Raw genomic sequence first — 22,146 nt, 5'->3', positions numbered from 1 at the left:
TCATTACCCCATTAATTACTGTACTAGGGGTCGTGACTGGAGATAGATGTTGCATGATTCCAAGCATGAGAGGTCTTATTCAACCATTGGCACAGACTGCTCTCATTAAACTACCATCTCATATCAAAATAATCTTCCTCTATTAGATCTAGTTGAACATGGGTGTCAAAAGATGTCCAAATTTGAAGAAAAGAATTTATATTGATAATAGAAGAGGGGGAAATTGTAAGATTAATGTTTTCTTTTCTATTAAAGTTAGAGCTGTAATTTAATACACAAACATGTTTACTATAACTTAAATTTCGGATGTCTCTTGCAGACATTTTAAATTAGGAAACCATGAGGTCAGGACGGAGCTGTTTTTAAATTCACTAACAGGTATCCAGTCACCACTGTAGCCCTCTTCCTGTGCCCTCACCAATCTTAAATTAGCTCATTGAACAGACTGTGACCCTAACTTCTCCTAGCAGAGCAAAAGGCAGTACTGTGTTCAGGATAAAAGCAGGCAACTGCCCACCCAGGTGGGCTTACTCGCGGGGTTCTCCTTGGGGGCACCCCCTTCTGCAGGACAGTTTTTCCTTGCAGACCCACTTGTCTGATTTCTTGTGGCACCTTGGTATTTCCAACAGAAGATTGCATGGGGACATGATGCATTGCAAAAAATCTGCAGGTGTACAAGCCTGGAGCTGTATGGAGAGTTTCCTAGGCGGAGGGAACTGAAAGTGCAAAGGTCCTGAGACCCACAATTGTGGATTGAGTGGGGAGGGAGGGAGCCATGGTATCTGGATGCACAGGGGCCTTATGAACGCTGGCGAGGGTTTTCAGCCTTACTCTGGAAAAGACGGCAGGGATGCCATCTGACTTCTCTCTTTCAAGAGTGGTTGGAGGGCTGTGTGTGCTGCTGGAAGAGTCTGGCTGGGTGGCATCCTGGTGAGCAGTGAACTCCTCCATCCTGATGGGAGGTGGTTTTGACAGTGAGTGCTGTCCTGGACACTGAGCCAGCTCTTCCAGTCACTTTCCCTCTCAGGACCTCAGGTCTCCAGCTGAAGGTCGATGTTGGTGACCTGAAAGCTGGGGCTGGCTGCTCTCAGTAGCCCTTTACTGTCTGTAGAGCCCCTGTTCTGCCTGGGGCTGTGCCGTCGGAGGGGCAGCAAGGGGCAGTGAGACCCAGTGGCTCCTGCGAGCACGGCAGGGTGGTGTGGGGAGGCGGGGCCGGGCTTCGTAGTCGGGTGGGGAAGGCTGGCTGGCTGCAGACTGACTCTGTAGATGCTGCGACCATAACCCAGGGCGGCTCCTGCAGCGGCGATGGCTAACAGCTATGGTGTGCAGCTTGACCAGGACAACGGGAGACATGGGGTCTACCCGACACCGAAAGGGGAGCCACCTCACTGGGCCTTCTGGGTTCTGGAGGATGGAAGCCAAAGGTGCACTTCCTGACCCCAGAGAGGCTCCTGGTCCTTCTCACTCCCTCATCTGCCTCTGTCTGGTGTCCTGGCTCCTGGGCTCAGAAATCAGGAACCCCCGGGCAGTGGGAGGGCCCTGTTGCCTCTCGCCACTCGTCTCCCTCCAGCTTCCCGGTACATGTATGGGTAGAGACCAGCTTTAGGAGAGGACAACCCCAACCGGGAGCCCAGCTCAGCCACAGGACAGAGGCCACCCCCAGAGGGTCTCTCAGCACCCTGCCTGACTCTGCCCACAGGCTGCCCTGTGGGAGGAGAGAGGGCCGTGGGCAGGGGGAGGTGGGGACAGAGAGGGGAAGAGCTGCCTGAGCGGGTGGGAGGGAGGGCCCAGCAGAACCTCCCTGCTTCAGGGAAGAGTCCTGTAGCTTGGGGGGTAGCCGTGAATGGCCCCTTCCCCTTGCAGGCCTCCCCTGGGATCCCGGGGCGTGGCCCTGCCTCGGTGTCTGCTGTGCAGGTCCCTGGGCCCTGTTACTGGGGAAGGTGCTTCAGAATGGGTGTGGGCACTGGGCCTCAGGGCTTCAGTGGCTTCTCTTTCTGCCTGTTGTCCTTTTTTGTTTATTTATCTTCTTGGTACCGAGCATCGAACCCAAGGGTGCTTAACAACTGAGCCACATCTCCAGCTCTTCTTCTTTTTAAATTTTTAATTTTGAGACGGGGTCTTGGTAAGTTGTTCATGCCTCGCTGAGCTGCTGAGGCTGGCCTACAACTTGCCGTCCTGCTGCCTCAGCCTCCGAGGAGCGGGGATCACAGGTGTGTGCCACCACGCCTGGCGTCCTTTTGTTCTTAATGGCAGTTTTGTGTCAGTGCAGAGGATTTCGGGTTGCAGGCCTCCATCTGAACTGCCCTTGAAACACACTTCTAAGCAGTAGGAGGGGTGGGTGGGGGCCGCTGCCCAAGGGCTGTGCTCCCCAGAACCCTCCTCTCCACACACGAGGAGGCCTCTCTGAACAGAGTCTTATGAGGTCCAAAGGGTCATGGGACAAGGAAAGGTGCTTGGTGATGAGCCCAAGGCAGCCTGTGGTGGTGGCAGGTGGCATGGTCTCTTGTGTTGTCCCACATGCCCAGGTCCACCCATCCTTTCTGACCCACTTGGCACCCATTCCCCACTTAGAACACCTACCTGGGCCGGCTTTGAAAGGGCAGCAGGCTCTCTCCACTTCCTTCTTCCTGGGGTTCCCTGAGCAGGAAGATCCCAATCCCTGTCGTCTTGGGTTTTTACTGCAAACCACCATGGAGAAAGGAGGAGGTCACCAAAATACAAAAATGGGCTTTCCTGAGCCACACTGTTGGGAAAATCATCCGAGAAGGACGTTCAGGTGAGCCTAGATATTGATGAGTCTCCGCGGCCTCCTGACCGACTGACTGGGAAGTCTCACTCCGACTGAGCCCGGGAAAGTCCCTCCTGTCCTCCGTGAGTCTTCTCAGTCTCAGTTGCTGGGCTGACCCTGCTGGCTTAGGCACCGCCCTCTCTGAGACTGCCTCTGCCATCTGACTAGATGCTTTTCTGGGTGTCCCCATAGCAACGTGTGCAAGTGTACCATCTGTTACAGGTCTCCAAGAGGAGGCCCAGGCCTCTGCTCTGTGTGGGAAGGACCCTCCTTCCCTCCCAGACAGGTAGGAGTCCTCCACCACGTCCTGCTGTCAGGCAGACATTGCTAATCTACCACCACACTCTTCTTGATGATCCAGACTGACTTCAGAATCCAGGATTGCTCTTAGGCTCCCTAGCAGATGTGCCCCTATTCTCTTGTCATTGGATACTTTTCAACAGTTATACTGACAACAGGAGAAGAAAACATCGTGGGCCTGTCTCACAGAAATGTGTTTTATCTGGATGAAGCCAGAGGCAAATGTCCTGTCCTGAATCCAGATTGGTGGTTGACATAAAATCTAGGTTCAAGATATCCTTCTAGAATGCAGCACAGAGACTAGGGATTGATAGTGCATGGCAAGAAAGCCAAGGTCCATCTGCCAGCCTCTGGGCCTCAGCTGCCAGGGAGGGCATTGCTTATCCTGGTGGGGTAATGGGTGACTAGTTGCTTCTCTCTGGGATTCCTCACCCATAGAGCATGTTTCGACACAAATGCATGAGAGGTAACCTTCTTGGCAGATGGCTGGGGAGTATCAGAATCTGGGGGTGTAGACTAGGGAATCCTGCAGAGTGAGGTGGTACTGACATCACCAACCCAAGGAGAGGGATTGTGTGCGAGGCAGCTTAGCTTGGGGGCAGGTTTTGTGAGTTTTCCAAGCTCTCAGCATCATACAGTGTGAATGCCAAGAGCAAGAAATCAAAGCCGTGTGAAATGTTTGCAGGTGGTTCAGTCTGAGGTCATGTGCTTCTCAGCCCCTGTGTTAAGGAACTAGCATGAGACCCAGAAGATGGCAGCCGAAGCCAGTATGGGCATGGTCTCTGTGGAACGAACCCTCGTGCCTCCCACTCCCTTGTCACGTCATCAGTAATGTCGCTCTGGTTCCTCTGAGCCTAGCTCATGTGCACCCAACCAGAGAAGGTCCTGCCAGGACCAGTTATCCCAAAGAGATGCTTTTCCCCTTGGCACCTTGTCCCTTATTTGCCCAACAACCCACATCCTGCTTCCCACAGGTTAATTCAGACTCTCCAAGATGAAAATCCAGCTCATTTTCAGGGAGCACTTGGGAGTCTTCGAGGTTCACCTAGAAGGAAGTTGGAAATGGTATCTCTAATATCAGAGTCTTTGCCGTTTGTTGGGCCGTGGCCAGATTGTTCATACGGCAATCAATCAAACACACCTCAATTGTTCCCACAGATTAGCCATTGACTTAACAAAGTCCTGTCCTTCCTTCACATTGATTTATGGTAGCAATAGAAATATACCACCTGGGAGACACGCCTCTTTCAGTCGGGAACCTATAAATGTCAAGGAATTTCCATTCAAGTTGAGAGGAGCCCAGCAAAATGGGGATCTCCACTGTCATCCTCCACCTATGTCTTTTGTGGGGTCCAGTTCTGTCGGCAGGTATTCTGTTTAATTGCTATATTCTTTGATTGTTTTCCTGCAAACCCAAATCCTGCCAAATCTGATCTACTCTTTCGGTAGATCAAGGGACTTCATTCCTTGGGGAGTTTGTATCGGGGAGAAGGTGGCTCTTTGTGGATCATGGTCAATGTTCCCCAGTGTTTGGGAGGAATATCTTCTTTTTGTTTTGTTTGTGGTTAGGAAATACAAATGGTTGTTGTAGTTAGGAAATGCCTATCATTACGTTAATGTTTTCACTGAGTTTTTCAATGGGGAAATGACTGGTTGAGCTTAGGAAAGTCCCTGAAGTTCAGAAGGGTGTGTGTGTGTTATTAAGAGGCCCTAAAGCTTTACCACAGTGGGGTTAACGGTGTGTGTGTGATGAAAATGGGCAGAAAGACTCTCCTGGAGATGTTCCTGAGCGTCTTCTCTCTGCGGGTGCAACGGGTGGGGTGACCTGTGTTTGCTGAGCAAGATCCAGTTAGGGAACGCCACAGCCGAGATTCCAGGCTGTGTTGGTCACTTGCTGCTCAGACAGCTGAGCTGAAGCCCAGTCACTCAAGCACGGCTTTGTGCTCTCAGAGTGTCAAATGATGGACAGAGCCACTGGCAGGTCATTGTGATGGCTGCATCTCAGTGTCATTTCACAGGGACGCTGTGTGAGCAAGAAGGTTCACCTGTCTGCCCGCCGACCCCTGCTTCTCTCTCCTTCTCTCTCCCTGTCTGTCTCCTTTTCTGTCTCACCTGTCTCTCTTGCTCTTTCCCTCTCTCTGCCTCCCTCTCTGTCCCTGTCTGTCTTCCTTTCTGTCTTTTCCCCTGTCTCTGTCTCTTCCTCTCTGTCTCCCTCCCCTATCTGGCGTCTAGTCTCTCCTTACCTCTCTCCCTTGGTCCCTCCGTTTCCTTCATTTCTTCTTTCATCTCCCCTTTTATCTTCCTCCCCTTTTCTTTCCTTTGATGTCACTTTTGGCTGGGTTCATGGATTTCAGGAGACAATGTAAGTCACCCTGTCTCCAGATAGCTGCCAGAACTCTGGCAGGCACAGGCGTGGTGGGGGAAGCTCTGACCTTGAAGGTTCATTTGGGAGACGGCATTTGTGAAAGCAGCAATCCAAAGTCAAGACTGCAGGGCCGGACGGTGGGGTGAGTGTGCTCATGCAGTGGGCAGCTGACTGGGGACAGCTACTGTCCCCTCTCGTCAGGAGGCCCTCAGCTCCCACCTTGGGGTTCGACATTCTAGGGCCTGGACAGACTGTCTCCTTTGATAGCCTCAGTTCCTGCCTTCAAGAGGGCAGACATGCACTGGCTCTGAACAGTGGCAGGGGAGTCGGGACAGCCCTGGAGGACAGGGAGCCAAGTGCTCCGTCCTTATTTAAAAAGGGGCCAAAGGCAGCAGTGCTCAGGAACTGGGGAATTTGCCATCTTACCACAGTGTGCCTATGCCAGACGGAACGGGTGTCTATGCCTCTACCACGGGCGACTCGCCTCTCCAGTTTATACCTGCTGACCACCACGAGGTGGATACCATTATCTCCACACTTCAATGGGGAAACTGAGGCGCAGAAAACGTGTGTGGCTTGTCCAAGAGGGGAAGCTGGCAGGTGACAGGGCCAGGGAGCAGAGAGGAGCTGGGGCCTCTGCTCAGCCCTGGGGCCCAGCCACAGCCGGTCCTGTCCTCAGCTCTGTCTCTGCACAAACTCTTGAGGAACAGGCGGGGTGCCCAGGTTTGGGCTGGGCGGGAGTGGCTGTGGCCCCCAGTGCTGGTCCCAGTGATGTCCTTGCTCTGTCACTGACCCATGTGGGGCCGCTGCAAGCCTCAGCGTCCCCGTTTGCAGGTGGGGTTATGCTCCCTGTTCTGCACGGGGTGTGAGGAATGGGGCCTGGCGGGGCCAGGCTTCCTCAGGACGGTCGGGCATCTCCTGATGTGCCATCCGAATGTAATTTCCTGTGTGCAGTGTGGGTCTTGGAGAAGGAGAAGTGGGAGCGACTCGAGTAAGGCCTGTGTCGTCTGTGGGCACGTGCGGCTTCGGGAGCTGTGGACTTGAGAGTTGTCAGTGACCGGGTTTGGTCCACACGGGACTCTCCGTGGTGGCTCTGCTGCTTTTCTTTAGGTCTTGAACTAGTCCAGACATTTTTTACCTTCACTTCTTTTAGTCCCCTCTCTTCAAGTCCAACGCTTTGTAAAACGAGAAAGTGGTGATCGCTCCTAAGCTCTCTCCCGGCAGGTCGTCAGTCTTCACGCTTGGCCTTTCTGCAGGGTAACTGGATTGGGGTCCTCACTAACGCCTTAAAAAGAAGGGGAGAACCTAGTGGAGAGACTTCCAGGCGCTGCGAGGATATTTTTAACATGGCGATGTTTGAAGGGAGGACTTTTGAGTCACTTAAATAACTGGCCGTGTAGACGTCTAGTTACTCTTTGGCACAGTTCTTTAATCTTCTCAAGTGTGCACACACGCCAGCAGGTGTTATGAAGCTCGGCTGCTGTAGCTGCCAAAGGCCACCGAACCAGGAGCAAGCCCGAGGCTTCACCTGGGGATCCAGTCCAAGCGCAGCAGCCTGGCGCCCAGGACCCCGGACCCCACGCTGTCTTCTGTGGCCCTGTGTGTCTCCACACCCCACCTGCCAACACCGTGTGTCGCTCCCCAACAGGTCCCTGCTGCTTTCCGCTCCTGGTTTTATTTACTCTTCTCGAGTTTCAGGGCAGTGTGCTGCTGGCTGTCTCACACCACTGAACAGCCCCACCTCCAGCCCACCGCCTCCAGCCACGGTCCCGAGGGCTGCCTCGGTCTCCTCCTCCTTTCCCCACACTCCACCCCACTAAATCTAACATCTTTTTCATACCACAGACTTTCCCTGAAATAAGCTGCGCACTTAGAGACACGCAGACAAAATCATCTGTGTACACACCCTCACGTACAAACAGATACATACATGGACACACAGACACAACTTCACATACACAGATAGGTAGACACACAGATACACGCAGGCACAACCGCAGACACATTCACATGCTCACATGTATCTCACTCACAAGCATCTCACACACAGAGACATACTCATGCCTACACACACAGACACACAGACACAGAGTGACACACTGATGCAGGCAGCAACAGACCCACAGGAACACAGAAATGGGTACACGGACAGCCTGGGTGCCACTCATAGCCTCCCACAGCGTCTTGGCTGGCATTGCCTCTTGCGCTAGCCAGGATGGTTCTACGGATCCTGATCTGCTGAAAGTCCCTGGAGGAGAAGGACCACGCCTCAACCACTTAGTACCTAGCCCGGCACCTTGCACTACCGAGAACCTAACAGAGCGCCTGACTGAGTGTGCCGGTGCTGGCAGGGCAGGGCGTGGCCAAAGCCCCCACGCTCAGCTTTATGCCTCCTGCCCTGACATACCCACATCCCCAGCTGCTCCATGCCCTTACACAAGATGTGCACTATTGCCCCTAAGCTCCCTGTCCCCCCGCACACTGCAAACCACCTCTCGGTGACTTACGAACGGAACCGATGTAAGTGCTTATAAATGGTTGTCACACTGTACTGTTCAGGGAACAATGACAAGAGAAAGAGGCTGCGCATGCTCAGTACAGATGCACTTCTCCCCCACACATGTTGGATCCAGTCTGTTGCATTTGTGGATGTGGAACCCACAGGCACATGTCACTCTTTTAGAATGCGTGGCCGTTAGGACGAATTTAAATGGAGTCTTCTTGTTTTAACTTAGCTTTGGGGGAGGGAGCAAGCAGAGGCATCTAGCGCACCTGCTCAGGTCATCGGGCTGGACACCCATGTCAGCTTTCGATGTGCCAGTTGCTTGTCTCTGCTTCACAGTTGACTGTAAGGCTCCACGGGTGGCTTCTCTCAGGGTCCCTGTGGGTGAAACACAAACACATCTCAGTTTTCTTTTCTTCCTTTACAGGTACAGAATCAGATGCTCTGACACCTGGTAAGTACTTTGAAAAGAATGTTCTGTGTTAAGTTATAGTATTTTCCACCCTATACAGCTATTTTTGTCTTTAGAATAAACATTACCTCACGGAACCTCAATGGATGGTCTGAGGACTACAAAAAGGTGTGATTTGGCCCTATAGAAATTCAGAGGCAATAGGACTTCCCTCAGCCCTAGCATAAATGGACCTTGTGGCAATATAGTTATGTTCTTCAGTTTTAATTTGCCTCTGCCTCAAATTTCAGGGCATGTCAGAATCAAGTAGAATAATTACATAAACACAGGTTTTTGCATTCAACTCCCTCCCTTGAGAGAGCTTGATTCAGAGGCCGGAGGTGGGGCTCAGGAACTCTGCAGACCCACACCTAATGCTAGTCTTCCCACCACACTTTGGGAAACTCTCCTGCTTGGCCCAAATGAGACTTCAGTATAGTCAAGGTGATTACAGAAGCGTTACATTGCTAAGAATTTCCAAGGGAAGCGGCGGTGGATATGTGTACACATTTTACATGCCACCTATTTTAGTTTATTATATCAGAAAATATTGAGGCCTCATCACCAACCCACTAGCTTTCACGTGCTATTACAAACACGTTTAACAAAGCCAGGGGTGCACCCAGCAAGATTGAACCACAGCGCCCCCTGGCAGGATTGTGAGGCAAAGCGGAAGCCAAGTTCTGTGACCTCTAGATCATTTCTAAACGGTGGGACCCCTTTTCTAAGATGCCTTTGTTTTTTTTCTAGATCAATGGACCCTGGGGCCTGCAGAGAGTGGTAAGACCTTTTCTCTCTTTACTCGTCTTCCCAGAGTTTTGGTTATTGCTTGGCATGGTCAGTTCTGCTGCTGCTGCTGCTGTTGTTGCTGCTATTGGCTGGTCAGGGCCATAAAACGAATGCCTGGGGGTGGCGTGGGGACAAGGGTTGTGGGTGCCAAGCCCCTGGCCATGTCCCAGGTGCACAGTTAATCCCATATGTCACTTTCCTTCCTTCTCTCTTAGCCATTTGTTGGATAGACTTAGCTTCAGCCTAGTGTCAGAAGAGACTTGAAAATAGCCAGTGCTGCTCCTTCTGTACAATAGGGGCAGTTATCTCAAAGAGAGTGGACCTCTGTGAGGCATTTCTTATGTCCCTAGCACAGAATTATTTCCATACATTAAATGAGTTGCTACATAACAAGCTATATTACTACCTGTCACATAGTAAGTGCTCAATAATGCACATGGCAAATGAAATCTTCCCAACACTTGAAGTTATCATTACGCCTATTTTGCAAATGGTAAAACTAGGGTATTTTGGGGTAATTTGCCAATACTTATAAGTCTCAGGTCACATGGCTGGTAAGTGGCAAAGGAGGGATTTGAACCTAGAACTGCAAGCCTGTCTATGGCTCTTGTTAAGTGAGCCCTCCGCATGCACCCCTATCTGCATTGAGTGTGCACAGACCTTTGTGACCAAGTTTGATGGGTTAGGGTCATCTTGGACAAATGATCCCTGGCACTTTTGAGCTTCCCCCTTTTCTAAGACATGCCTTGAAATCTGCAGAAGTGGCCTGGGTGGGATTTGAGAGTCTGTTATTTGACCGACCCCAAGCAAGGGTGGGGCTGAGACAGGGAGACAGTGAGTCCTTCTGGAGGGATCATCTTAGGAATTCTAGAAGGGGGTCACAGAAAGAGTGAACAGGTTCAGAAGACACCTCGGGAACACCCTGGAAATGACCCGGCCGGCCTTTCTTCCCTCTTTCCCTGAACACCACCTGCCAAACAAAAGCAACCACCTTTCCCTTACCCTGCACCTCATTTCACCCTGTCACGGATTTCTCATAATCTCAAACTGACCACAGATGAGCCACAGCCAGGATCTCGCTACTGAGGTCAGGACGTTGGCCAAGATCCCTCAGGACTCGCTGTCTATCTCCTTGACTACGCAGTGTAGCTTTCCACTGTGGGGGATTTACAGGCATCGTGCCAAGCAGGAGGGGGTGCCTGTTGACTCCCCAGCCATGGTCATCTGTACTGTGGGAGGGGAGGCTGGGAGGGGAGGGGAGGCCATCTTGTGCGTGACCCTGACGGTGCTGGAGCGTGTCCTGAGGCAGTGTGAGCAGGAAGGGAAGGGAAAGGGTGGCCCGGGGCTCGGCGGGACGTGGAGTGAAGAGGAGCAGGATCGGAGCTCCAGCCCAGCTGGTGTGCAGCGTGACAGCATCGTCCATCCGAGGGGAGGAAGGAGACGGAGCTGAGTTTGGGGTGGCGGGATGGGACATCCTAGAGGCCGCTGAATTTTGGTCTGGAGCTCAGGGCTGGGACTTTCCAGGCTGAGTACCTGAGTGGTGGCTCTGGAGGGGCCTCTGTCCGGGGAGTGGAGTACTGAGGGTCTCCGGGGGACGAGCAAGTGAGAGGGTGGCAAAGACAGTGGCATTTGAGGTCCCCAGGGGGAGAATCAGTGATGGGGACAGCACTGGGCGCTCAGAGGAATAAGAAAAGGGAGCGCCAGGCGGCGCAAGCCAAGGGGCCCCTGGTCAGAGCGCCAAGGCCTGGGCTTCCCGCTGTGTTGATGCAGGTTTACCTGTGAGGCTGGTGAATGGCGGTGACCGGTGCCAGGGCCGGGTGGAGGTCCTGTACCAAGGCTACTGGGGCACCGTGTGTGACGACAGCTGGGACACCCAGGATGCAGATGTCGTCTGTCGGCAGCTCGGCTGTGGCCACTCCGTGTCCGCCCTGGGCGGGGCTCACTTTGGTCAGGGCTCGGGGAACATTCTCTTGGGTGCCGTGTACTGCTCAGGAAGGGAGCCCTACCTGTCAAGCTGCCGCCATGATGGGTGGTACAACCACGAGTGTGGCCACAGGGAAGACGCTGGAGTCGTGTGCTCAGGTAGAGCAGCTACCACCTCAAGGCCTGCGCTCCCGGGCTGTAGCACCTGCGTGTGTGCGTGCGCGCGCGTGTGTGTGTGTACACGTGTGAGTGTGTGCGTGCGTGTGTGTGTGTGTACCCTGCAGCTTACCCACTCTGCTTCAGTCGTGCCTTCTTTGGTGATAAAGGCCCGTATGACTGTCCCTTTACACAAAGACACTGAGGCTCAGAGCTGTGGGCCCACTGTCCACAGCTGGGAAACGGAGAGGCCAGCTTCGGCCTCAGCTTGCTGGCGTGGCTTCGATGAGGAGCAACCCGACTATCACTGGCCTCAGTGGCAGTTTCCCTTCCTTAAAAGGTGGGAAGGATGGGGCAGCGGCGGGTCCTTCCGACTTCAATGTGAACTAAAATCAATCGAGGTGTGGCCAATATGTCCTATTTACTGGGAATTAAATGCCAAGACAAAGATGCTTTGGGTGGAAAAGAGAGATCCCGACCCAACCCAGCACATCCCAGGCTGCATTTCTGTGGCTCACATAGTGCTGGCACCTGTTTAGTCACCAAGGGGTCTTCCTGCACAAAGAAAGCTCCTAGGTTGCTGGCTTATTTTGTGTCCCCTGGAAGAGGAGTTTCTGTTGAGCTTTCCACTGGCATTTACCACGTGGCCTGGACTGTGTGGTTCAGCTTCTACAGGGTGTGACTGTGACCCCACCTAAGAACAGCTGCCCAAGGATAGGACTTTGGAAAATGCCTTTCTTCCTGGTTAGGGTCACCTTTTCAGGAATATCTCACTAATGGCAAATATTTATCATTTGAGGGTGTCATTTCAATCTTGAAGTTGAATCTTGTGACTAGCATGGGGCCATTACTGAACTGGGTGGGGTTTTTTTTGGATGGAGACTGGAAGCAGAGGAGGGAGAAGATGGTGTCAAAAACTGCTTGTGGGGGCATCCCAGGTGACCAAGTGACAGATTGGTGTTGGGTTTCACAAGGTAAAAAACGTAACCTTTTAGCAAAGGAGGGGGCCTCAGCATGTGTGTTCCCAGGCCCTACCTCCAAGATTGAAAAGCAGAAGGCCACCTTCCTCAGGTGAGGGCTGTCACCAATGACCTCTTCCTTTCTCCCTCTTCAGCCACTTGGCTTCCCTCCGAGGCACCCCTGACGACAGTGTTGGCAGAAGGTAATGTTTGTCATGTGGGATCCCTGTGGACTCAAGCCCCCGTGATCCTAGGGGTTCATCTCTGAGGGTGCCCGGGGTGGGGTGCTCAGCCCCCCTTCTGAAGAAGGCCTCCGGCCTAAGCAGACCTCCCTCTCCTGGTTCATGTCTCTGAGGCTGGGAAGAAATCAACCTCCAGAGGCATCTCCAAGGATCTCTAAGGTGGAGCCCCATGTCCTGTTCTTAGGGGTCTCATTGCTGTTCTCAGTGCCCTGTGGTTCTCACCCATTCATGCTGACCCCTGGTCAGCTTCAGGTGCCGGGTCATGGGTTACAGAGCCTGGAGGGACAGGTACACACCTCCTTAGGCAGCATCCTTGCCCAGGCCCTGTCTCCGAACCCTTACTGAGTCACCCTGGAAATCATGATCCTTCAGTCTGTGGGCATCAGCGGCAGAAGCACAGTCAACAGAGCCTGAGATTCTGGCAGCTTGACCTTAGGGAAGGGAAGGCACTTCCTACCTCCCATGGGCAACTTTGACCCTAAGATAAGATCAAGGACAATCTCCATACTAAGGCCTCTGGTTTGCCCAGGGGTTGGCACAGCTCAGCCAGGAATCCCAGTGGTATGTGTGTCAGGCATTTCTGTTCTTCCTCAGGCCAATGGTGTATCCCTGATATTACCTTCTCTTTCTATTCCCTGTGGTTAGGGACACAAATGTCACCAGAGCTGAGGGCGAGACTGGCTTCATTCAAACTTAGCCATATCCGTTTCCAAGAGTCCACAATTTCTTATTTGCAGCGGCTCTAAGAGGAGAGCCTGTTCCCTTGTCTATATTCATCAGGACCTTGTCCCGATGGGGAAATAGCGGCTGGGCCTGACAAGCCCTAGGGTGCAACTGGCCCAACTAGGGATGAGAGTGAGGGAAGGGGGGATTGGGTTGATCTGCCTGTGACACAGGACTGCAGATAGGACTTACTTACAACTGCCCCTCCAGTGTGGAGGAGGGTCAACTTCTTCTAGATCCAGACCTAGAAGCCCAGTAGGCCACTCAGACAGAAGCTGAGAGCTCTGGTTGCAGCAGGTCGGGAGTAGCTCTCCAGTTGTCTTCTCTCCAAGCCCTAGCATGAGTCAGCCCTTATCTTTGGAGCAATCTGAACACATAGATTTAATATCGATGACTTACTTTAAAGGAAACATTAGGAGCATTTTCAGGAAAGCAAGAAACAAGGCAAGCATATCCTATGACGCCCCCTACTATTCAATATTGTTTTGGAGATACTAGCCAATGCAATTAGATAAGAGATATCAGAGGTACAAGAATGGCATAAATTATTTTGGGATCCATCCCCTAAAGTTCTGTACAGGTCATATGTAGGCAGGTCAGATTCATAGTCAATAGGTTGATTCAGAGATATTTTCTTCCCAAATAGACAGTTTCTTGACTTGCCATGCAGCAAGTCAAAATCCAGATCAGGAATGACATCTCAACAGATTTCCGTTTACTTCCAGGTATTGATTCTTCTCAGAGACTTAACTTCATCTTTTCTGTTTTTTTTTTTTTTTTGTCTTATTTGCTTTTCATCTTTTACAATTACAATATACAGAGCCAAAAATAGCAAACCCTGAGACCTCCATTACAATAGGTAATGAATAATTGTATATGAGTTCCTCTCTGTAGGTCACAATGCCAAGTATATCTATGGGTTTGACTCTTCCTCAGGAAAACTTTCAGGGATGGAGTTATGGGTGTGTTGTGAATGCTTAGTACAAGGACTGATGCCTTCTCATCCAGAAAGCTTGGCAGTCTCCTTCATTGACCATTTCCTTGTGAGTGAGGAAGAGTCGGTCAGAATATGGGGGTCTTCAGAAGCCTGTATGCTTTGGGACAGAGATCAATGGAATAATTTCTCCAGTCTAGATTCCCAGCTCCTCCATATTCATGGCTCTGTGTTGTCCCCAAACATTCTGACCCCAAGGACCCTGCCTATAAGATCAAGAGGAGCTTGTGTATAATGTGCTCCAAGTCATCCTTACAGCCTCAGAGAGATGTCTCAGAGCTCCTCACAGGACATCCTAATGTCAGCAGGCTTCTCTTTGTCAGGGGCCTCACACATCCCCTGTAGAGGGTATAAGGCTTCTGCCCAGGTCCATTCTAAAGAAGGGTCATGTTGGACAATCTCTAGATCCCTCCAGCGTGCAGTGTGGGAAGAATACTTCCTACCATCTGAAGGCCAAACATGATTCTTTCACACGTTCACTTCTTTCCTGCCTCCTGCAGATACAGTGGCAACAGCTCTTTTTCTCCACGCTCTCTCTTCAGGTCACAAAACTGTTGGCTCTCAGATTAGTTTTGAGTCAAAAGAAATCTTCTGGTTAGAAAGATCAGAATAAGATGACCTTCCAGAAAAGTCTCCATGCATACATGGGTGGGACCCATGTCCTGTTTCAGGGGGTTCTAGCCATCTCTAGCCCTTATTTTCCCTTGGAATCTGGCTGACTGGGTCATCTGTACTGCAAGGCCTTGGTTGAAAGTTTGGCTATCATTCAGGGTAGATTCAACACAGGTCATGGCAGTTGACATGGTCATTCTCATGTCAAAGGAGTATGGAACTGGTATATGCATCCCAATGAAGTCAGGAGAATGAGGTGTCAGGGATGAGGACCTTCACAGAACAAGGTGTCCAAGGCCCAGGATGGGAAGAAACTCACATTCCATATTCCCAATTTCACAGTGGAGCTTAGCTGCTGGAAAGTGGGATTGTCTGCACACTACACGACCTTGACCATTATAGGAAACAGCATGGAATGAGAAATCATGTGTCCTCTCTAGGAACTGTTTCTGGATTGGCCTTGAGGCTAGTGAATGGTGGAAACCGATGTCAGGGCCGTGTGGAAGTCCAGTACCAGGGTTCCTGGGGCACCGTGTGCGATGACAGCTGGGACACCAATGACGCCAACGTGGTCTGCAGACAGCTGGGCTGTGGCTGGGCCGTGTCTGCCCCAGGGAATGCCCGATTTGGTCAGGGCTCAGGGCTGATAGTTCTGGATGACGTGGCCTGCTCAGGGCATGAGTCCTACCTGTGGAACTGCCCCCACCGAGGTTGGCTCTCCCATAACTGTGGACACCAGGAGGACGCAGGAGTCATCTGCTCAGGTAGGCCCCGAAGACTGCTGGGCCTCCCTTTCCAGTAATGAGTTTTGATCAGGGCATCAAGCCCTGCTCCCCAAGTTTCATTCTGTGGTCAGTCACCACTGGGCCCCATTGTGAGTCGGTAAATATTCAGAGAAAACGCAATTCTCACTCAGGTCCCCGATCCATGCACTCACAGTATCCAGTGGCTCTGGAGTTTAGCCAAGCAGGTGACCCCTAGTGGGTGAAACAGCAGGGTTAGTACTTTCTGCTTTCTGAAAGCAGCATCCCAATGTTGGTTTGGAGGTGATGGGGCACCAGTGGGCAGCTTCAGAATCTGGCATAGAGGGCAGAAACAACAAGCCATTAATGTAGCTGAGGGCATTCCATCAACTCCTGACCCCAGTGGTCCCTAGCATTCTCTTCATGGATAGCCTTTTGGGGATGTGGTTGTAAAGCCTCCCCTCTCCTTGAGGCTGTAGTCATTTGGGGACTACCAACAGCTACTCAGAGGAAAGGTTTCAAATGTCAGTGACTCACCTGTGATCACAGGAGAGGTTGGGACACGGGTCAGGGAGTGGGGTGGCAGGGAGGTAATCAGTGGAGTGTAATGACCCAGTGAGGGCCGGGGCTGCTGACACCTCACAGCAGGGAGGATCTCTAGAATCCACACAGGACCTCAGAGTTGTCCCAACTTGAAGGCAGTTCCTTGACTTAGGACAGCCGTTGACTGCTCCCCTGCGTACCAAGGCTAATGTGGCCTGGCCCAGGTGAGGCCTAATCCTACCACTTCGGGAGAATGAGGGATTCAGGTTGGCTTCTGCCAGCGTCCACGAGGGGGCGCACGCACAGCCTCAGTTCAACCTGTAAATATGCTGAGTCTCTGTCTTACCTTCCTTCTCGCAGATGCCCTGTTCCAGTCCACACTCAGCCCAGGTGAGTCCCAGCATCCCTTACTCTTGTGCTCACTCTCTGGACTTCACATCTCTTGGCACACGTTACTGTCCTCTTTGGGACACTCCCAGCAGGACAGTTCTTGCCTGGCATTAGGAGTCAGAAGTCGCCTTCCTCTCCTCTATCCACCTGAGTTATTTTTTTTTTTTCCAGATTGTAGAATTCAATACCAGATTGTAGAATATCAATGTTCTCATTGATAACACTTTCAGCTTCAGAAAATAGTGACATGTTCAGTGAACTCGGGTCCTTTCATATTCAAGACTGACATGAGCCGGCTAGGAAGTGATGATGGTATCTTGTGACCTCCCGTAGAAGGCCATGTCATGAAAGCCAGATACCTCTGCCCTCACGTCTAGAAACCCCGTCAGATTCTGCAGGACAGGTCTGTACCCAAAAGATGAAGAGGCTGTGCCACGTAGATGGAGCAGCCATGAATGTTTGGCGCTTCTAATTTCCAGTAAAATGGATTCTCCTCTGGGGCGCAACCTGCTCTCTTTGACCTTTTGACTCCAGGGATCCGGGTGTGAATGATGGTGGTGGCATACCAGGCACTACCTGGGTCGCCAAACAGATGGAGATTCTCTACCTGAGAAAAGAGCAACCCAGGTTAAAAGAGATAGAGGGGCCAGTCCGATTGGCAGCAGGAACTTGTCCCATGAATGAGGTTGTAAGCAGGAGCCTTGTGTAGACACTCGGGGAAACCTGACAGGAGTGGGCTGCCTCGTGAGGCCTGCTTGGGACAGAGAACTTTTCAAGCCTAATTTTAGCTTTTCTCCTTGTTGCCATTTGCAGACACATGGCCTGCCCCGACCTCACAGGCACCAACAGGTAAAGAAACCTTCCAACAATCCTGGCTGCTCATTGCCTGTCTGAGGATAAATCTGGCTTTGAAAATGATGGGTTGAGGGTTCAGGTGGTCCCTGCCTAGCACACCCCCGTGGGTTGGAGAAAGCAGACACTATAAAAACCAAGTCGTGGACCTGATTGGTGGGTGAGTGGGAGGTGACCTGTCTCCAGGGGTTTTCTGATCCAGGTGCTCAGGGAAGATCTCTCTCCAAGGGATCAGATTCTGCTTCATTGGAAATGGTCACTAATCCTACCAGAACCTTGTTTTTGGTTATGAACCAGGCTTTGTAGACTCAGGTGACTGTCAAAGCTTTTGTACTGACTTCTATGTGGACAAGGGCCTGCCATCCACTGTCACCTTCACAGAACCTAGACAAGACCATGCAGGTGCCAACAAGGATCTGAATATGAAAAGGTCTGGGCTGGTCCACCATGGCTGTGGAGTTGTTTGCTGCTTATGTCCAGAGTGGGGAGGAGTGTGTGAATACCTGTCACCGCCCATGGGGTCATGGAGATTTGCATGGCTTGGGAATCCTTAGACCAGCAGAAGAGGATCATTGATCCTCTCATTGTAATGATGAGCTCTGGGCATGTTCATTGGTGACACTTGGCTCAGGGAAGTGAGGAACATGGCTTAGAGCCTCCAAGTCAAGAGAGGATGGATAAAAGGTTTTGTCCCCTAGTGGAGATGGATTCTGGATTATCCCTCTGGCTAGTGAATGTAAACAACCAGTGTGAAGGTCAGTGAAAGTCCAAAAACAGGGCCTCTGGGGCACCATGTGCGATGACAGCTGGGACACCAGCAATGACAATGTATTTTCCCTTTGAGGATTGGTACACCTCACTGCCATTGTGGTGGACATCACGGGCCTGGTCTTGCTCACCGAGGCTCTCTAGAAAGGCTTCATTCTCCCGAGTCACAGAGCTTCTCTGACTTCCCCAACCTCAACTCCACAACCCCTGCCTTCTAATTTGGCTTTATTTTCCTTTCCAGATTGGTGGCATACAACTCCTGGCTATGGTAAGTATTTGGGATTAAGTTCAACCTTGACTCTGCATGCCCTGGCTTCTTTTCCTTTCCAGATTGGTGGCGTCCATCAACTCCTGTCTCTGGTAAGCATTTTTGGATTAGGTTAAACATTGATTCCATACACCCTTGCTTCTAATCTGGCTTTGTTTTCCATTTCTGGATTTTTCGTATACAACAACTACTGCCCCTATTAAAGCATTTTTGATTCAGTTAAGGATTTGACATTTGGAACTCTATTTGACAGCTCTGGTCTGGGTGGGGTGGATCCGGAACTTGCAAGGAGTCTTGCCTTTTCATTGCCAGATGTGATTCCACTGTACAAATGTGCCCACATCGCATGCACACGCCACCTTGCGCTTACCCCAACACCCCAGGATGGACACACAGGCTGTCTCTGTCCTGAGCACACACAACTCTCTGCTGGCATGCCTGTTCCCATTCTTCTGGGCAAGGGCCTGGGAGCGGGTTGTCTGGGTCACATGCTAAGTCAGTGGGTGACTTGTGGAGAAGCTGACCTGTTTTCTGCTGGATGCTGGTGTTCCCGCTGGCAGGGCCTGAGGGTGCTGGTCTTCCCGTATTTCCCCAGCACTGGTCAAGGTGTGTCTTGATCAGTGTCCTAGGGGTAGTAGGGCCGTATCTCAGTTGGATGTTTTTTCAGTACTTGGGCCTTGTGCATGCCAGCAGGAGCTGTACTGCTGAGCCACATCCCCAGCCCCCTCACTGGGATTGCAACAGCACTTCCCAAATGACAGAAAATGCCCATCTCTAGGACCAACTGATTATGGTTTGGAGCTGAGACTGGTGAATGGAGGTGACCGGTGTCAAGGCCGAGTGGAGGTCCTGTACGGAGGCTCCTGGGGCACCGTGTGTGATGACCTGTGGGACACGAATGACGCCAGTGTGGTCTGCAGGCAGCTGGGCTGTGGCTCGGCTGTGTCTGCCCCTGGAAATGCCTGGTTTGGACAGGGCTCAGGGCCGATCGTGCTGGATGACGTGAGGTGCTCCGGAAGCGAGCGCTACCTGTGGAACTGCCCCCACGGAGGCTGGCTGTCCCACAACTGTGGACACAATGAGGACGCAGGAGTCATCTGCACACGTGAGCCCCTGGCACCCCCAGACTCTCACCTTGGGAATGGGCTCTGACCAGTGCCCTGGGCTGCTCTTCAACTGTGTGCCCGTTCCTGGGTGGGGCCCGTGGTTCTCCCCTCCGACAGACAGGAGGCACCTGCGGGAGGTGTGCTGGCAGGAACGGCTCCAGGCTGAGCCTGAGAAGGACTCTCTGGGCTGGAACTGCACCCAGGGACTGGGCGAGGCCTCCTCGCATGAGACCCTGGGAGGGCACTGCTGGCCTGCACGTCCCTCCCTGAGGAGCCCTTCCCTCCTGTGTTGAGGTTGCTGCTCTCCAGTCCACCCCGTCTCACTGACTCTCCCTTTGCTCTCCTCCTTGGTCCCCGGTCACCTGGCCCAAGGCGAAGTTTGAAGTGGCCCATCACTCTGGGCAAATGCCCCCTTTCCTGTGGGTTTGCAGACACACAGTCATCAGCTTTTCATAGTGGCCACATCCCAGGGAACTCCTGGAGTGTGCCATGGCACCAGCTGAGGTGCCACCTGTGTGGCCATCTGCCTGTGTGAGACAGCATAAGGGGAGGGCCCTGACCTGGGCTCTGCTGTCCGCAGATAGGACTCACCAGACCACCAGAGCTGGTGGAGATGTGGGCCGTGTCTGATGCGGTCACTATCATCGGGGTGGCCAACTGGGGACATCCTGGCGAGGGAGAAGAGGAGTCTTCGTCCACTTCAGAATGGGGGTGGGGGTGGACAGGGGCTGCCCTTCTCAGGAGAGTCCCCGTGGGAGGCCATGGTTGGTCAGTGTGAAACTCACCCCCAGAAACTGCTGTGCTCACTTTGGTACTTTCTGGGTCGTGTCTCTGCTTCTCCCAGCACCCAGTGTGCTGGCAGGACTACGGAGGACTTTCCTGAGAACAGTGTTGCCTCCCTGGTCTTCAGCCTTAATAAAGGCAGGGAATATAGGAACCCCAGCAGGCACCGTGTCCAGGCCCAGGCCTGATGTCACCCAGTGCCTGCTGTGTCCCACAGGGCTGGGTGTTCTGCAGGGAGGCGACACCGGCTGCTGTGGGGAGCTGAGCGCTGTGTAGCTGAGGCCCCTCTGCTGCCGCGTCTGTACCTGAACCTTTAGCTTCCAACATGTGACCCTGGACCCCCAGGCCACGCTCTGTCCCTCCCAGTTCACTCTGGGAAGCAGGGTTAAGAAACCCCTTTTGCACACGTGGTATCTTGCTAGCAATTTTTCCATGTGCACAGAGATGTTTTTCTGGTCACACGCATTTTCCAGACTGTAAGTCTGTGGGCATCGTGCCTTGGTGCATAAAACTTACATGGAAATTCTCTGACTTTTATGTCTTTTTTTGGAAGTGAAGATTGAACCCAGGGGTGCTTAACTATTGAGCCACATTCCCAGATCTTTTCATATTTTTTTGTTTAGAGAGAGTTGCTTAGGGCCTGGCTAAGTCGCTGAGGCTGGCTCTGAACTCGTGATCCTCCAGCCTCAGCCTCCTGAGCCACTGGGATGATAGTCGTGCACCATTGTGCCTGGCTGTTTTGTCCTTAACCATACTGCCTTGCACATTTGGGTGGCCCGTTTTGTCTCCAAGTTGGACATTGCTTTCCTTTCTCTCCCCTCGATTTCTTGCATAAAGTCTTCGCAGAGGATGGGAGTGTCCTTGCTCTCTGGGCTTTCTGTAAAGCAGCTGCCTGGGGTGATGGACAAGGGAGGCAGAACGGTGGATATTTGAGCCCTGCTTTCCCAAGAGCAGACCGTGTCCCAGTTCCCTGCTGAAGGGTGCTGCTTCTTAGAAGATTCCTCTAGCAATGGCTGACCCCTAGGCTGTGCTGACGGTGTCTTGTCAGTTGGCACTTGTAAGGAGAATCATGTGCTTTGAACCAAACGTGATTCCAGTGGCCTCTGCATCCCCTCTTCTGTGATTCCATGCCTAAAGAGTGAGCAGCTCAGGCCAGGACAAAGCTATGCTGCAGTGTATCTGCTTTAAACCCTTGAGTGCTGGGACCAGCAGTGACAAAGCTCAGACTTCTAAAGCGTGACATCCATGCAGATAGCCACTGAGCACAGGCCCACACAACCCACAAAGATCGGGAGAGACAGGAGTTCTTACTCACAGTTAATCAGTGTCATGCTTGAACATAAGAGTTCTCCTGTGAATTTCCAGCGCCTTCCACATGGGCAGCTGATGTGGGTCTATGTCAGGACTCAGGGGACTTCTGTTTCTGGGGTCCCATCACTTGGCCCCTAGGGGACTGTCTCCCATCCAGTCATCCTGCTCCACCCTCAGCGAGGCCTCCCTCTTTGTCTTGGGCTTTGCTCTGAGAGGAAGTAGACATGTTAGTCTCCTCACCTGATGGCTTTGGGGCTTTTCCCATTTTCTGGAAGTCGTCTTAAGTTCTTTGCTGAGAATCAGGTTTATCCCTGCAGTATAACTCCTCATCCAGGGTGTCAATAAGCCGTGAGACCAGCACGTGGTCACTTTGAAGAAGTGCAAATTAGAGTCAAGGAGAGAAGCCCAGACCCCCTCCCCCAGGGCTCCTTTGCCCCACTGAAGGAGCCGGGGAGAGGGATGATGTGGCACAGAGGGTGAGGGAGGGACCAGCCCACGGAGCCATGCTGAATCCAGATGCTCCATTGGGAAGTGTGGTCTTCAGCTGAGGCCACCCATATGGGATGTCTACCTGGAG

At 52.3% G+C, this 22,146-nt stretch overlaps 1 protein-coding gene across 1 annotated transcript in view; it reads left to right on the top strand.

Annotated features, from left to right (window-relative positions):
* Positions 1–4,395: 4,395 nt before the first annotated feature.
* Positions 4,396–22,146, top strand: part of DMBT1 (deleted in malignant brain tumors 1) — a gene marked incomplete at its 5' end in the record, with an annotated part of 36,526 nt that continues 18,775 nt past the window's right edge. Inside the window, 11 exons of the mRNA XM_079135837.1 lie at positions 4,396–4,456; positions 8,384–8,410; positions 9,158–9,187; positions 10,967–11,278; positions 12,390–12,437; positions 15,246–15,569; positions 16,452–16,481; positions 17,295–17,330; positions 18,343–18,369; positions 18,432–18,461; positions 19,148–19,474. Coding sequence (XP_078991963.1) covers positions 4,396–4,456; positions 8,384–8,410; positions 9,158–9,187; positions 10,967–11,278; positions 12,390–12,437; positions 15,246–15,569; positions 16,452–16,481; positions 17,295–17,330; positions 18,343–18,369; positions 18,432–18,461; positions 19,148–19,474 — 1,252 coding nt within the window. The remainder of the gene's footprint in view (positions 4,457–8,383; positions 8,411–9,157; positions 9,188–10,966; positions 11,279–12,389; positions 12,438–15,245; positions 15,570–16,451; positions 16,482–17,294; positions 17,331–18,342; positions 18,370–18,431; positions 18,462–19,147; positions 19,475–22,146) is intronic.

This window comes from Sciurus vulgaris (genome assembly GCF_902686455.1).
Source record: "Sciurus vulgaris genome assembly, chromosome: 4".
Lineage (NCBI taxonomy): Eukaryota > Metazoa > Chordata > Mammalia > Rodentia > Sciuridae > Sciurus > Sciurus vulgaris.
Note: the sequence above shows the minus strand (reverse complement) of the source record. Positions and strands in the feature narration are given on the sequence as shown.